Genomic DNA, 17324 nt, shown 5'->3' on the forward strand with positions numbered 1-17324 from the left:
TGATACAGAAATTATTGAGACCAGTACTTTTCCAGCCAGTTGTGCTTCCGATGTTCAGTTGCATTCATTTGAATTAGTAGATCGCTTTTGACAATAGACTCTGTCTCAAAGCGATTATAAAGTTGTGTAAAAGAAAGTTTAGTGCCTTTAAGTTTGTCCCTTATAATTGTAAGTTTATCCCCAATGCCATTTGTGACTGTGGTGAAGAAAAAAACCTCCCTGCGATGGCAAGAAACCTTGAGAGGAACCAGGCTCAAATTTGAACCACTTTCTCATCTCATTGGAAGCGGTAGCAATAAAAAATGTACCTTCCCCAGGAGAGTCTCACTCTCACCCAGGAGTGGAAGATCTCCTGCTTTCAAGCTCTGACTTCCATCCTATTGAACATGATGAAAGTGAATGCTGACTGCATGGTTGTATTGGATGTCTAGGAACTAGGAGACTCAAATCTGTTCCAACATGATAAAGCCAGCTCCATGAAGATATGGTTTTCATAGGATGGTGGAAGGTGGAAGATCTTTAGCGGCCTGCTGTAGAGCACTTTCCTTGACTCTATTGATCAATTTTGGGATGAATGTGAACGCTGAGTGCACCCCAGGCCTCCTCACCTCACCCGCGTCAGTCCCTGAGTTTGCTAACATTCTTGTATCTGAATGAGCACAAATCTCCACAAAAACATCTCCCCAGAAGAGTGGAGGTGATTATAACAGCAGATGGAGACTAAATGTGGAATGGGATGCACAAACCAGTCTTATGGTCAGGTGTCCACAACTTTTTCTTTCTCCATAAAGCCAGCAAAATGTCCTCAGCACGTAAAGGGGTCATTGTGTTGGTCGAATAATATCCGCTGTTAACAACAAACATGGCATCCGCTTCACGTCTCTGCTCCGACGCCTATTTCTGTCCAAGCCGGACATGGAAAATTGTCACATTCGATCTTTTCTTGAATCGCTCCGGTTTTCTCTCATGGTGGTTTTTTTTTTGTGTGTGTGTGTGTGTGTGTGTGTGCGCTGTCTTTGGCTTAGTCCGTCAGCAACCGTATTTGTCGCGCCAAAGCACACACAAGGCCTATCATATTAATAAAAACCATTAGGTCAACTTCAGAGAAGACATTTATGAACCCCCATGGTTGAGTAATGGATTTTTACACATCTGTAGTGAGCTGTTAAGTCCTTTTTAAAGTGCCACGAGCAGCGCTGAAACTTCTGCCCAGTGAGGAACTGATGATTGGCAGGAGGAAAAGCTCTGTGCTGCTCTGTCAGCTTATTCAGAAGATATGATCTTAAACAGTCTTAAGTTTTTTGGTTTTTTTTCTACCTAATAACACTGAAACTCGCCCAGAATACATGCATCACAAGTATTGCTGAATGATGCACTATATGAACAAAAGTAATGGAACACCTGGCTTTTTCAGCTAGACGTGGTTCTTCCCCAAGCTGTTAGCACAAATTTGGAGGTGCACAAGTGTGTAGGACGTTTTTGGATGCAAGAAATTTTCCCTTCACTTGACCTAGGGGACCCAAAACCTGTTCCAGCATCACACAAAGCCAGTTCCATGAAGATCATGTTTTTTATGCAGTGGTGGACGAATAGACAAAGCATGCTTTTGAGTAAAAGTAGAGATTTAATAAAAATTTGAATGTGACTCCAGTAAAAAGTGAAAGTGTCCCTTTAAATTTTCACTTCAGTGAAAAAAAAAAAAAAAAAACGAAAGTTTTTGTCTTTAAATGTCTCCAAAGTACTGTGATTTATTATAACTATAATGTTCCTATTATCATTTTTGATACAAGACTCTTAATTTAATCACCTCAGTTTATGTGAAAAGACTCGAATGTGACTCTCAGCACACTGATCTATTAATTGAATGGTATTAATGACTCAAACACTGATTTCTATCAAAATAATTACGAACCTTTAAAAAATTGTGTAAATGAGGTCACGTGTGTTGTGGCGAGTTCGAGTCTGGAGTTTCTTTATCGGTTTTTTTCCTCTCTAAATGTTCTACTTGATGTTGAACTGAATGTTGGTGATCAAAAGATACACCAAGCGCTGATCAAAACAAGTTCAAAACAGAGCGTGCGCTCGATCCTAATTGATTTTTACAAAATGTAGTTGAGTAAAAAGTCAAATATTTGACTTTGAAATGTAGTGAAGTTACAGTTAAAAAATTCCTCCCCAGATGGAAATACTTCAGTAAAATACAGATACATAAAAAATACAATAAAAAAGCTACTTATGTACACTAACGAATTACATTTACAGGCACACTGAAGCCACACCGAACCCAATGTTAGGATTTGTTTTCATTTAAATTCTTTACTAAACATTATTTATATTTTAAATGTAACTTCCTGCATAACAAGTCAAAATTTTCTATGAGTTGTATCTCCTCTATTGAAGCACACGTGTTGCAGTGCATGAGGTCACCAATGCAAAATGGCAAATACTATTTCTAAAACTCTATTTTCTACTTAAGTTGCTGATAAAATCATTTGTATTCAAATGTTTGCACTTTCGGACCTCACTGTATAATTGCACGATATTTGTTTACCGTCTCAAGCCTACGTTCCTCTCCTGCTCGACCTCGAAAACATTTTTTTTAATCCTTTCCTGAAGAAATGTTGAAATCTAATGAGCATCATGGTGTTGGGATGCCAGGTCATGCAGAGAACCGTCTTAAACTTTTTACCTTCTCCATCCCTGAAGTGCATGCGGGAATTGAAATCATTTTGTGCGATCTTGATCAAATGGTGTTCTTTTTTGTTGTTGTTGTTGTGTTTTTTTTAATATGAACCCAAACCTTCTCTACCTCTTTTCTCTCAGTGCACTTAAAAAAAAAAAAAAAAAAAAAAAAAAAAAAACGTGACCTCAGTGGTGAAAAATGCTTCTTCGCAATCACAGACACGAACGTACGCCTTTCGGTTCAGACTCAGAATCAGCAAAAAATCTAAAAGCGGACTTTCGTCATTATGTGGTGAGTGTGTGTGCAAAAGTTAGCCAGGCTTTTGTCGTGATTGTGTTTGAAACTCTGCGCAAACTGCCCTCGACCGAACGGGTTTGACCTCATCCGGCGTTGTGGTTGGCATCGGGTGCGACTTGTGCGTCCGCTCCTGGCCACATTAGCCTAGAAACACAATTAGACTTGATTGATGGGCTGCACAGATCAGCCCGGACCTCATTCTCCAGGCATTTCCAATCAGATGCGGTTAGTCCTCTTTAGTGCAACAACCACAACCCTTCACTGTCAGGGCAAAGTCCAGTCTCCACCGAGTCCCTTCTTCTCTCACAGGGAGCGTCATTAGGTTTAGTCTAAAGTGTTCAATTCGTCATAAAATATACGTTGTGTGTGTGTGTGTGTGTGTGTGTATATATGGTCGCCTGTTCCAAAGACTTGAGTGAGACTCGCACTGCTTACAAGCAAGTACTTTATTTATCCATGTCTTCACACTATCACCTTCAAAATAGTCCCCCATTCTTCCTGCCACTTCTGGAATGTGTCCTGCGAGCCTACTTTTCCGAAACGCGTCAAGCCCCTCCTGCGATTCATGCTGGATCTCCACAACGGTGTCAAAACGCCAACCTTTGTGCTGAATCTGGCGGGAAAGGTGTGTGCGGAAGTGAGATTGCGTTGATTCAGGCGAGAGACTCACGTGTGAGGTGACAGGGTGCACACGTGGTCAGAATGGCACCAGTCGCACAGCTTTCCATGTACACAGGACGATGTCTTTTGTCACTTCGGATTATGAAGGCCTGTGCTCCCTGTGACTGTGCGTGCAGCCTTGTGCTGCCCCCTACGAACCATTTAATTATGCAGATCTTGAATTCTTTTCTCAACTCTGAAATTTTGAATTCACCTTTGACCCCTGTCGCCCCTTGTACCTGAGCTGGCCCCTTGGTGATGAAGACTTGAGGTGTCGTTTGGGAGATCTTGGAGACCCTCTGACAGACCGTAGAGATATCTCTTCCTCTCCGGCGCTAGTAAAGGAACTGGGTTGGGGAGCGTTTAGTGCTCTGGCTTGGGGAGAGGGGATTTCAACAGAATGAGGGAAGAAGATTGCAGTGACCTCATCTAAGTTTGTTGAATGTGGGGATAAATGGAAGTGGGAGTTCTTTCTAAAAGCAAGCAATTTACACAGACAAAAAAAAAACCCTCTTAGTTTAAAATGTAGTTAATCTGAAAATGTCTGACTCTGAGAATCATTGTCACTTTTCTACAAATTTCTTTATATATTCATTGAAAGAGATTTAATGGCTTTAGCAGATCTGCAGATTTTTAGACCCCTAGACCCCGTCTTCCCCTTTTCCTTCGACTCCATCCTGGCACTGATGGAAACTCAGTCTGGATCCAGCCAAGGACAGGACTTGCCCATGGTCGTCATCTTCATACCTCTGATTTAACATTTAACCGCCATGCCAGGGGAGCACTCAGCTCACGGCCTAATTTATATCCACGTCTTTCTCTTTTCTTTTTTTTTCCTCGTCCTCTTTTTCACTCTCTCTGGGGTAGAAGGTGGAAAGACAAATGTCAGGGAAGTCAGGACCACGAGGATGGGCCAAGTGGTTGACGTTTTTGGATCTTCTCGGGCGTTACATGGACAGTCTCGTTCATTTAGGAATTTCTGTACGTACTTTTCAGACCTCTAGTTCTCGTCCCCTGTTCCGTGGGAGAGAGTCGAGTTCTTTCCGCGCTCGTTATAACCCAGGCGCTGTTTATCTGGGGCTCAGAGTGCGCCCTAGCAGTAAAGGTGTGATAACGCTTGATAAGAAACCTCTATGATAACAGTGTATCACACACACACACACACACACACACACACACACACACACACACACACACACACACACACACAGGAAAATACATCCTCTCATTCTATTTCGCTCCCCATTTTTCCTCTCGTCCTCTCCCCAATTCAGGGGGGGGGGGGGGGGATGTGTTAGGGTCAAGGCTGAGAAAGGAAACCAGTTTGGGAGACAGATAAAGAGACAGATACCTTCTTCTAATCTAAAGAACTGTGTTATCTTTACTGCTCTGTTTTTTCAGAGGATCTTTACTAAGTAGACACAGTAAAGTGGAGAGAAGCAGCAGCAGCCCTGCAACGTTTCTGCTCTCACCCAAGAGCTTCGTTCACTTTAACTCCCTTCCCTGAGACTTAGACTGATCTTAGAAGAAATGAGCTTGTCAGTGGAGATTCTTTTTTTCAAAAATCATTCGTCCCTGAACTCTGGTCCTAATCAGTGTCTAGCAAAAGGTTTGTTTCCATACGACGGATGTTCTGTTTTGTGATAATTAGCCTCAAAGTTTCAACGTTCTTCAGGATTAATAAACACTTTCGGTTGTTTTTTTCCTTTATAAATTGCGCCATTGCTATCAGATCCCATGCCCGTGTTTATAACGCGGCTCAGTCGGTAAAAACGTTTACCAAGATCATAAACGCGACACTAATTCGCTAATAAATCACACGTGGGAAATCTTGTAAGTTATTTACGGAGAACGTTTTGCGTAAATAGAACAGTTGCATCACTTCCATAAACAGGGAGGAGAGCGACACGCCATGTGGACCGTTTGTGGAGCAGCCCATTCCACATTCGCAATTATAAAAACCTCCACTGTTCTGGGAAGATGCTCCATTAGAGTTTGTGGAGATTGATAAGGGCGTTAGTAAAGTCACGTAGCTGAGGAGGCCTGGGGTGCAGTTACCGTTTCATAGGGTTGGAGCTCTATAACAGGAGATCTTCCATTCCAACCCATGTAAAGCAGATCTTCATGGAGCTGACTTTGTGCACAGGGGCATCGTCATGCTGGACCAGGTTTGGGTCTCCTAGTTCAAGTGAAAATTTATGTTAGCAAGTTTGTAAGAAGAACCACAAATTGGTGGAAAAGTCAGGTGTCCATCTAGTCCACTAAGAGCCATCAGTTTAAGTGATTAAATTTATATATATTTTAATCGCTATTTTATAATTCACAGCCTCGACTGTAGCACTTCCAGCTTCTAGCTTCCTGCTCTGTGCTCTTAATGGAGCTTGGATAGACGGCATGACTGCACCCCTCACCCTCACCTTGGGCCGCCGTATATCAGGCACCGATGAGCCTCATTAACTCTCCTCACACAACCACACAACTCCACTCTTTCTTTCTCCTTTGTACCTGCTCCTGTCTTCAGTGTCCTTATTTCCCCCTCTAACGTGTCCCATGATCCCAAGGTTTGGGTCACAGGGTTTCTGCGGAGTCTTAAAAAGTATAAAAAAATCAACAATTTAGTTGATTTAGATGATAAATTCGCAGTTCCGGGTCTTAAATAATTTTTTAACAGGTCTTAATTTTTTATTTTTTTGTAGTTCTTTCTTTTGCTGGTCCAAATATAATTTGCTTTATTACGACTATAAATGAGACCAAGATGCAACATCCAACCAGATTTCTGTTATTGGCAGGTCGTACCACTGATGTAAAATTGCTTGGGTTTTTTTTTTACCGCTGTGGGGAAGCGCGAGTTTAGCACAAGTGTCTTTCCATGTACAGTGAAACTTACAGTGATTTTTTTTTTTAATTATTATTATTATTATTATTATTATTATTATTATAAATTTTTTTAGGCAAAAAAATATACATTTTACTTTTTAATCCAAAAGTCTAGAACTGGCCCTGCCCCATTCTTGGCCCACTTTCATTTTTTTCCCTATTTCGTTTTGCCACAGAGGCCCAGATTTGGAAAGGCTTTCCCGGGCATATCCGTCACGGATTCCCCCCCCCCCCAACCCCCACCCCCCCAACCCCCCATCTCAAGCCCGAGCAAGTGAAGCGTAGCGTTAGCACTAGCTGTGTGTCAGGAATGGATGCTTGTCATTCTCGCTGCTGCTCAGGCGTATTCACCCTGCAGTTGTACAAACACTGCTCTGACAGGTAGCATTGCGTCGTGCAATCTGAACCACCGCAACTTTGTTTCGCTTTATTAATTGCGAAGGGCCGTCCAATCCGGGCGCACGTATGAAAAATACACAAAGGGGAAGTGCGCTTTATGATGTATGAATATACGCGCTGTGGTTATTGTTACAGATGTCTTTATCATTAACCTCGTTCAATCAGGGGCGGCCAAAGAAAACGCCATTGCGGGGTTTGTTTTATTCGCAATCTACTTTTGGAGCACCTCAAATCTCTGCCTGTTCACATCGACCCAGGTACGTTTGGGCGGGAAACGTGAGGCGGAAGATATAAAGGTCCTACTGAGTGATGAGCGACGACTGAAGGAAAAACTGAGAGGGAAATGTAGGACACGACAGACAAAAAAATGGGAGGGAAAAAAGGCTATATGGTAAAAATTACATTCATAATGATGATAATACGAATAATAAAATAATTTATTTTTATATGTATATATATATACACACACACACACACGTCTTTATTATATTTTATATCATTCCATATATTTAATATATTTTTTATAATATAATTCTAACCTTTTTGTTATTGTCTATTATATATATTATATAATTTTTATATATATATATATATATATATATATATATATATATATATATATATAAAATACTGTAAATATGTAATAATTAAATGTATAATTATTCTGTATATTAAAATTATAAGACTACATATAAATATAAAAAAAGAAAAAGTTATAAGTGCCTCATTTCCTATGGAAACTATTTTAATATCTTAACGACATAAAAAAAATTATTAATTTTCCAATATTTTATTATTTATTTACTATTAATTTGCTTGGCCACTTGTGCTTGAATTCTGGTGCATTCCCAGCGCAAAAAGACTTTTTTTTTTACTTTGATTTATTACCAGTGCCCAGAGTGTTTCTCTCAGCAGTGTGTGTGTGTGTGTGTGTGTGTGTGTGTGTGTGTGTGTGTGAGATAGAATATGCCAGTTTAAGGCACCTGCTCCTGTTATAACATACTTCCCAGAGCACTTGGCATTGCGTATCCCCGGCCCTTCAGTTCCCCTTCTCGGTCCAAGTCGGCGTAGAAATCGTGCGGGGAAAAAAATCGTCCGTCATCTTTTAATGACGTTCACACCTGTGATTATCGTTAGCGCCCTGAATGCCGTGAAAAAAAACCCAATTAAATAGTTGTTTTTTAGCCTCGAATCCTTGTTACGAGCGGAAAGTAAAAAGCGGTGAAACGGATTCCGGGAGCGAGGCCTGCGTTCGATGCGCTTTGCAGAGACGGCCTTTTTCAGCGCTATATTTAACCATCGGGTGTGAACGGGAAGTTCCACCGTCAGAAGCAGGTGAAGAAGATTATCGTCGCCCGGACGACCGCTGCTTCGCACCTTCCTGAACTTCGCACTTCTTTTCCAACTTGTTTGCACCTCATCTGTTCTCGTGCACTTTCTTTATTTGTTTTCCGGCACGCAGACGTTCACGTTCACGGGGAACTTCATAATGCACTGTAGGGCAGAAGAGAGATGGGCAGTGAGAGTTGCACGAATGAAGCTTTTGTGGATGGAAAGAAAATCTTAAACCTGACTGACCCTCAGAACCCTGTGAAATACTTTCATTTCTCCAGATGATGTTTTTCTGAGTTCTTAAAGGGTTTCATTAATATTTAGATTTACATGCTCAAACGTTCAGTAGTGGCAGCTTTGGTGGTGCTGGGATTTGAACTCATAACCTTCAGATCAGAAGCCCAACATTGTAAACAGTGAGCTACCGTTCAGCTTTCGATATTTATTTATTTATTTATTTAGCATTTTTCAGAAAATTAGTGCAGTCAAAATGTATTTACGTTGAAGCACTTTTGTGTATGTCATGAATTAACAGATTTTCTGTTGATGATTTTGGTCAAATGTACAAAACAGATGAAAAGCATACATTGTTCTTTAAATATTTGGAAAAAACCCTGCAGTGTAAGAGGAGTAAAACACTCCGGGGCACGATGTTATAATCGGCGTCACCATCCAGATGTTTTTGACATTTACATTTATGGCATTTGGCAGACATCCTCATCCAGAGCGCATGTCTCATTTATACAACTAAGCAGCTATTGGGGGTAAAGGGGCCTTGCTCAGGGGCCCAGGAGTGGCAGATTGCTGTGGCTGGGATTTGAACTTGCGACCTTCAGATCAAAGTTTATCCCGTAACAACATGCCCGAGTGTTTGATTCCCTGCACACAGAATAAAACAGTAGAACGTGTAGACTAAGCCGGTTGTTGTTCTTCTTTCCCCCTGCAGCTGGAATCGGAGCTGGAGCAGTGCGAGCGAGAGAGCGCCGAGCTCCAGGAGTACGCCAATTCGGTCCTGCAGCAGATCGCGGACCACTGCCCTGACATCCTGGAGCAGGTCGTCAACGCACTGGAGGAGTCGTGCTGAACCAGTGTGCTCTTCCTTTTTTTTTTTTTTTTTTTTTTTAAACCCTCTTTTTTTTTTTTTTTTTTGGTTTGGGAAAAATCCAGACATACAGCACGTCCAGCTTCCTGTCTCACTGCTGCGAGCTCAAGGACATCTGTGCATCTCCACCCAGACACTCCAGACAGGAAGGACAGGAGCTGGAGTGTAAATTGGGATGAACAGCACATCAGCGCGGGGGCACGGCTGAACGAGCCTCGCGGGGGTCGTTCCCTACATCCGTCTTCTCCCGACTCTGTCTCTCTTCACCTACATATCGTCCCCCCCCCCCCCCTTTTTTTCTGGTTTACTGTTTAAAACCCCACAAGTTTACGGCCGACTCGGACACGCATAAACACACGGTGAAGTGCGGTATTAAAGGAGAAGTCCATTAAGTCCATCAGTACGAGTGAAACCATAACATCTCACCCTTAACAAGTGCTCATGTCTGAAGAGGCTCTTGTCCTCCTCCTTCTTCTTGCTCTCGTTCTCTCTTCCTGGGCCCATAAATCTGTTCTGCATGGGACGCAGACTCGCCATCGACCCTCTCGTTCCGTTCCTCCTAACTCACGTCGAACGAGTCGAATGAATTCGCTCAAATCGTTCGATCGTAAAATTCGATCGATCCAATATACTGTTACTACTTAAGTGGGGTTTTTTTTTTCATTATAGAGTTTCATTTACAAAAATGTCCCAGAAAACACAGAAACTTTTGTTTTGTTTAGGATTAATACCGTTACTGTTTGCTCGAGTCAGAAATGAGAAATTGTGTTGTAATTATATCATGTAAGCTGGTTTAAATACAGAGAACTACATATAAATATACATTTTATATATATATATATAGAGGAACTATAGGCTCAGGGCAGGAGAGTGGATCATATAAAAGTGGCCTAAACATTTACATTTGGTTGTCGAAAAATAACTTTCTTTTTTTTATTTTTTTATTCTCCCTGTTACTCCTTTAACGATGAGTTTGTTCTGATGTTCCTTGTTATCTCTTTTTCTCTCTCTCTCTCTCGAGAGAGAGAGAGACACCCCCCCCCCTCCCTGCACAAGGTGAATCCGCTCACCATTTATGATTATATGAGTCTCTATCTCCAGGCCAAGGGTGTCGATGAATGCAGGGTCAGCTCGTCATAAATATTGCCTCATCGATCGCTCGGATACGCTTTAAAGTCCAGAGAGGGATGTGGATGACACTAGGCGTTAACTCGCACTCTGCTCTTTTTGCTCTTCTCTCATTTATTTTATTTTTTTTCCGCCCGGTCCTCTCCAGCGATTCGATAAGCCGTGTGGAATATTGCCACGCCTGTGATCTCTGAAGTTTTATCTCCCTTATTAACCCACGTACACACACACACACACACACACACAGTCATGCCACCAACCTCGTACACACAGAGACAGATACGTTCCCTTATAAGGAAAACTCATCACTGGGCTGGACTTCTGACTAAACTCAAACACAGACTGGCATGGCAGAGTGAGTCACGGAGAATTTCCAAGAAAGAAAAAATATTGCATTTAGTTTTACACAGACACGTTTTGAGCACGTTTTTGGGATTTGGGGTAGGTGGGGGCTCAGTGGTTAAGATGTTGACCTTTGGATATGAAGGGCACAAGTTCAAATCCCACCAAGCTCCCGCTGATAAGCCTTTGAGCAAAGCTCTTATCCCGGAAATGCTCATTTGTAAAACGTGGATAAAATGCAGTAAATGGAAATGGAAATATTTCACGTATGGGGGTGGGGGTGGGGTCCTTTCATTTCCCTCAGTTCAGTAGATCATATATAATGTGGACACCTGACCATAAGATCTTTTTTGAACATCACCATTCCACATTTAGTCTCCATTTGCTCTTACAATTATCTCCAGTTTTCTGAGATGTTGTTTTACTAGATTTTTAGATTTGATGGAGGTGATGTGAGGGGGCCTGGTGTGCAGCTCTATAGCAGGAGATCTTCCACTCCATCCCATGTAAATCATATCTTCATGGAGCTGGCTTTGGTGGTTTTGTGTCTCCTTTAATTGAAGGAACGCATGTGCAGCGTGTAATATCTTCTTTTTGGTTTGTGTTTGTTCCTACACACAGCTGCTGTTCCTGAAGTGACACTCAGTCCGCAGAACAATCGCTAATTAAATCTATTTGCATCGACACAATTTTTATTTTACACCCTCAAGTAGGAACACAGCAGTATCATTAAAGCAAACGTGTGAAATCAGGCTGCTCACGTGAGCGATCCGAGCGACCCCTCACTGTTTGGAATCCAAAGTCTTTTACTTTTGTTTAATCGCGATAGTTTGTGCGTCGTGTTTTTTGTTTTGTTTTTTGTTTTTTTCGACACCTTAAATCAGGTCATAAGCGTTTTCCATTCCACAGATGTTCCTTCATCTTTATCACAGGTACCAAACAGAGGTAGAGATTATAAAAAAGCATTTCATTTGCATTCAGCACGTCAATGAAACAACAGCAAAAGCAACCAAAAAAAACCCTCCTTCGTTTTTAACTCCGCCCACTTTTCCTTCATTTCAATGGACCCGCCTACTTTTCTTTCGGTTTAATGGATCCGCCCACTTTACTTCGTTTAAATGGACCCGCCCACTTTTCTTTAAGTGGATCCGCCCCCTTTCCTTTGTTTAAGTGGATCCGCCCACTTTTGTTCAGTTAAATAGACACACCCACTTTTTGATTATAAATTTAATGGAGTTTTTTTTTGTTTTAGTTTTTTTTGTAAATGTAATTAAAACAATAAAGGACAAAAATTTCAATCATGGTGCAAACTATATTCCTGTATATTTAATAGGCAACGATCCAAGGGTTAACGAGGCTCCTTCATGCCAGCGTTTATTGATGCGGTAGGTATCGATGCCTCGCTTTACTGCGTGTTGGCAGGACCCCCAGGACACGCCCTCGCGCCTGGGCACGCCACAAACGCTAATGATTTTATTACATTCTTTTTTTTTTTTTTTTTTTTTTTTTTTTTTTTTTTTTTTTTTTTTTATGGCCACAATTAATCCTTGATATACGACAGAACACACACACACACACACACACACACACCTACCTTTACGTCTTTTTGCTTTCATGTCTGTCTATCTCTCTCTCACACACGTACTAGTGCAATCCAGTGTTTTGGCTTGATGTCGTCTCCAGTGTCTGAAATATAGAGCTGCGTTTTTAGGGCTGTGGCTGAGTATCGGAGCTTAGACTAAACACAGGCACATGCTCGCTCTTACACATTCACTTTTTCACACACACACACACACACACTTATACAGCAAGGATTTATGAGGTGCACTCTTACGCTGATCCTCCAGTCACCTTCCTATTCACTAAGAAAACGAGATCAGAAACGTGAAGGTATAGGAGGGGAGAAAGGATATTGAGAGGATATTGTGGGAGGTTGTAGAGCAGTGTTTTGGACTTTGGAATCAGAAGGTCACAAGTTCAAATCCCAGCACCACCAAGCTGCTACTGCTGGACCCTTGACGAAGGCCCTGCTTTAGTTTTAAGACGCTTTGGATGAGGCCGTCCGCCAAATGCTGTAAATGTAAAAGATATTCTGTTGTGTGTGTGTGTGTGTGTGTGTGTGTATATGTGTGTGGGAAGGGGGGGCTTCTATTACATTATATATATATATATATATATATATATATATATATATATATATATATATATATATATATATATATATATATATATACACTCCAGAGGCCATTCGTTCTTTTCACTTTTTCTTTATAAGTCACACGTCGCACTTTACGTCACGGTGCCTTGCGTATATTCGGATAAGCAGCAGGTCAAATGTTTTATATAATAATCACGAGCGAGGTATTTGCTATGTTTTCGGGGGTTTCTTTTTCTTTTCTTTTTTTTCCCCTCTCTCCCCCCACTTCGACGCCAAGGGCGTACGATAAGAGAGGCGAAGACTCGGAATGTTCTCCAATGGCGCGTATTCGAAGCGACGCCGTACTCCGTCTCCTCGTTCCGTGGTGGAATTTTTCCATCATCTATCAGCGTCGAGTGCAACCGTCAGGTCTCTCCTTAATGCGTCCGGGAGAGTCCACGGTATCGCGGGGGGTGGGGACGATTAGAAACGAACGTGCGGGGAAACAAAAATCAACGCTGTCAAACGTTGTTTTGTTTTTGGTTTTTTTACCCTCCCAAATACGTGACGCCGAAGGTCAACGCTCGTCTTTTTTTGAGCGTCGGATTTATTTAGTCCATTTGCTCGGGCGTGAAAACACTGCCGGAGAAATTCTGCCCCGCACTCTTCGAACTCTCCTGCACACACACACACGCGCACACACACACACACGTGCATCTATATTTATATATTAGCTGATAAAGTGAGATGAATAGAGTTAAACTGTGAGATGTCGGAGTTTGTGTGTTTTTTTTTCCTCTACGCTCTCGTCTACGAGGAGGGGAAGACGTCCGTCTGAACAAAATGCCGTACATCTTACACAACAAATCCCAGATGATAAAAAAAAAAAAGTGTCTCAAATACTTTCTAAGTGTCAAATAAATGCTGTTACACACATTCTGAAACGCGTTACCGTGTGGTTGATGATGTACCGTCGCTATGTACTTAATCTGGGGTTGTTTTTTCCTTTTCTGCCTGTTCAAACATGTCAAATTTAAACTGTTTATTTTTATTATCACTATTGTGTAAGTGTGTTGTGTGTTTTTGGGAAAGTCCTCCCTCCACGACTGTGCTCTATGTCGCTTCTCGACCCTTAATAACGGTTTTAAAACTGTGACTCCGGATCGCAGGTCTGCGTTTACGAAGCTTTTCTATTTCCTTGGTTAACGCTCGGGGGTAAGAAACGACTGATCGACTGTTCCCACCCTTTGAGTCGCTCTCGATTAAATACATTCTATGGACAAAAAATATGTGGACACCTCAGCATTTTTTTCCTTTTTTTTTTTTTTAACATCTACATTCCACATTAAGTCTGCATTTGCTCTTATTATAAGCTCATTCATAAACAAGGGCAGGGGTCTTCAATCTTTCCTGGCCCTTTCTGGAAAAGATTGGAGACCCCTGGATAAGGGTGTTAAAAAAAGATCATGTGAAGTACTGGTTTAGGTGAGGTGAGGAGACCAGGGGGTGCAGTTGGCGTTCTCATCATGTTTAATAGTGTTTGAGCTCTGTAGCAAGCCACTCGAGATCTTCAACACACTTCCTATCAATGGAGCTGGATTTGCGGACAGAGAAGTAGGGTCATGCTGAAACAGGTTTGGGTCTCCTAGTTCACAAGAAGTGAAAATTTCACCCAGACATACGGTCGTGTGCCTCCAAACTTGCGGTAGCAGTTCAATGAAGAACCACGTATGGCTGGAAAAAGCCTTGTGTCCCAATACTTTTGACTATACAAGATTATGTTTGAGAACAGGAACAGTGCTGCGTTACATCACAGATACTTTCCTGTTCTTCTACTCATTTCAGGAAGGACGCGAAGCCTGAAAAGGGGTCGTCTTGTATTACGGTTTCATGTCACGTACATCATGAGCACTTTGTGAAGATCCGGACTCATGGAAAATTCCGAGCAGGAGAACGATATCTAACGTTAACGATCATTAGAGTAGTTCGATGTTTTGTTTCGTTCAAAATCCAAAAAAGACAAACACACACACACACACATTGAACAGATCACATGTCTGGAACTCGACGCAGGATGAACGCCGTCTTCTCTGTCTGGTCGTTGATATTCTATAAAATGCAGGGTGTCCCAATACTTTTGACCGCCCCTATATTTCCCTGCACACGTTTACAGGACACGTGCATGTTTTTTTTTTTGTTTTTTTTCTCCACACGTTTAGTTGACGCGCCTGTGAACACTTTGCGCTCGAAACCCCGAAGGAGTCGCGAAGTCTGAAAAACCAAAGACGTGTGCAGCCCTGGTGTTGGATTCTGTCTCACGTGTCGAACACCAGAATGCACAGATCAGACCACACATTGTGAAGTGCACTGATCAGGGCTCTGTAGAATCCAAATCTTTTGTTATAGTTTTCATGTTGTTGTTTTTTTTCCTCCAGCACACAGACGCAGTCCTGGAGGGTATCGACCCCCACCCCTGCAACCCCCCGCACCCCCACCCTCCAAAACTCTTTCCAATTTAATTTAATACATTTAATAAAGGAAAAGATGTTTTCAAAACGATCACCTACATGACCTGGGTTTCATTGGGTTATTTTCCTGCTTTCTTTCTTCTCTTTCTTCCTAGTGGAAGCTCTGGAGATGTGTGTACTGAAAAGAGAACGAATTAGGCATAATGTATTCATCTTTTGTAAATATAAACACTTCATTATCTGCCGTCTCGCTCTTTTTATTTTTTTTGCACGCTGTTGCCATACCGACACACAAACACACACTCGTGTTGTTTTCACCAGGGCCGTCTGCTCTTGTGTGACTGATTTCTTATCGAGCCTTTACTTTTATACAATATAAATCTGTGTGTGTGTGTGTGTGTATGTTGCCTTAGAGGTGTCTTGCACTTGTTTCTTTTTTCAGGTCTCGACACTCGACACATTCCTCTGTGAGGATGAGATGAAGATAGGACTGATCTCCTGAAGAGGCCGGGTGCTTAAAGATGTCCTTCACTTCCTTTAAGGTCTCAAACACACACACACACACACACACTTTGTATCACAGCAACGGTTTTGGCCGTCCAGATCCTCCGTATCGGCGATCCCATCTCATATTGTTTTCTAACAGGACCTCATCCCACACCCTCGTGGTTTCATTCCATTTCTCCTACTCATCTCAGGGAGACGCTACGCCTCACAGGGGATTCGTCTGTGTTACAGACTCGTGTCATCGCATCTAAAGTCTAGTAAAGTCAGGAGAAGATCCATTAAGGAGGATTTTGAGGATTTACACTGTAGTTAATGTCAACAGTCTGCTACACTGACTCAGGACTACAGTTTGCACTTAATCACTATCACTGCACACCTCAATATTGTGAATCTGTAATAAATGGACATTCGGTGCAACCCAGATGAGGACTGGTTTCTCTCTTGAGTCTGGTTCCTCTCAAGGTTTCTTCCTTATGCCGTCTCAGGGAGTTTTTCCTTCCCCACAGTCGCCACCGTCTCGCTCATCAGGGACAAACTTACACTTATAAAGAACATGTACATTTTTATCACCACATTTTCTGTGTAAAGCTGCTTTGAGACAATGTTCATTGTTAAAAGCGCAACACAAATAAAAATAATTTGAAACTGCATTAAATAAACAGATTACAGAATCATGTTCTCCATTTATTCACTCATTATAGACTTCCATTCTGATATATTGGTTTAAATGCCGCAGTCATCTTCAGCCCACGGCCCTCAAACACGTTTGTTTTTGACCCCTCAGAGGAACGTTCGGGCTCCTTTGCATGTAATTTCACCCTTAATTTTTGATTACATTTTTGCTTAATTTTTTCCAATTCTTTTTTCCAATTATCATTTCTATTTATAAATATATTTTTTAATTGTCATTATCATTGTTATTATTATTTACACTGAAGATACTGAAGGAAATACGAAAATAAAACATCCACGTGAAGTATATTTTTTTGTTTTCTGTATTAATTATGAAACCTATTAGACATTAAAGACCAGTCCATGAAATCATGAAGATAATTCGCATGAATTAAACAAAATTAAGAACGCCGTCCATAACACCTGTGACCAACAGAACCTCGAGAGACGGTTCATTCGGGAATCGTTGCACCTTCTTGATGGAGATGAATTTTATTAATTTTATTTAAAAAAAATTTTGAGTATGAAGAAACTTCTGAAACACCTGAAGACCCTGAAAAATCTAAATGAATGAAACATACACAAATGGTGATATGCAGGTAAATTAATTTTATTATATAATATACACTTGGGTCAAAAGTATTGGGACCCCTTTGGGTTTTTTTTGCTTTTTTTTTTTTTTGTTTTTTTTTTGTTTACCAGAAGTATGTGGTCTTTTTT

General features: G+C 41.4%; 1 protein-coding gene across 1 annotated transcript in view; it reads left to right on the forward strand.

Annotated features, from left to right (window-relative positions):
• The window catches only part of erc1b (ELKS/RAB6-interacting/CAST family member 1b), a 186880-nt gene extending 176788 nt beyond the window's left edge, over positions 1-10092 (forward strand). The window contains exon 19 of the mRNA XM_083527937.1: positions 9195-10092. Within this exon, the coding sequence (XP_083384063.1) occupies positions 9195-9332 (138 nt within the window). The 3' untranslated portion in view covers positions 9333-10092. The remainder of the gene's footprint in view (positions 1-9194) is intronic.
• Positions 10093-17324: the final 7232 nt, after the last annotated feature.

Source organism: Silurus aristotelis, assembly GCF_946808225.1.
Source record: "Silurus aristotelis genome assembly, chromosome: 24".
NCBI lineage: Eukaryota > Metazoa > Chordata > Actinopteri > Siluriformes > Siluridae > Silurus > Silurus aristotelis.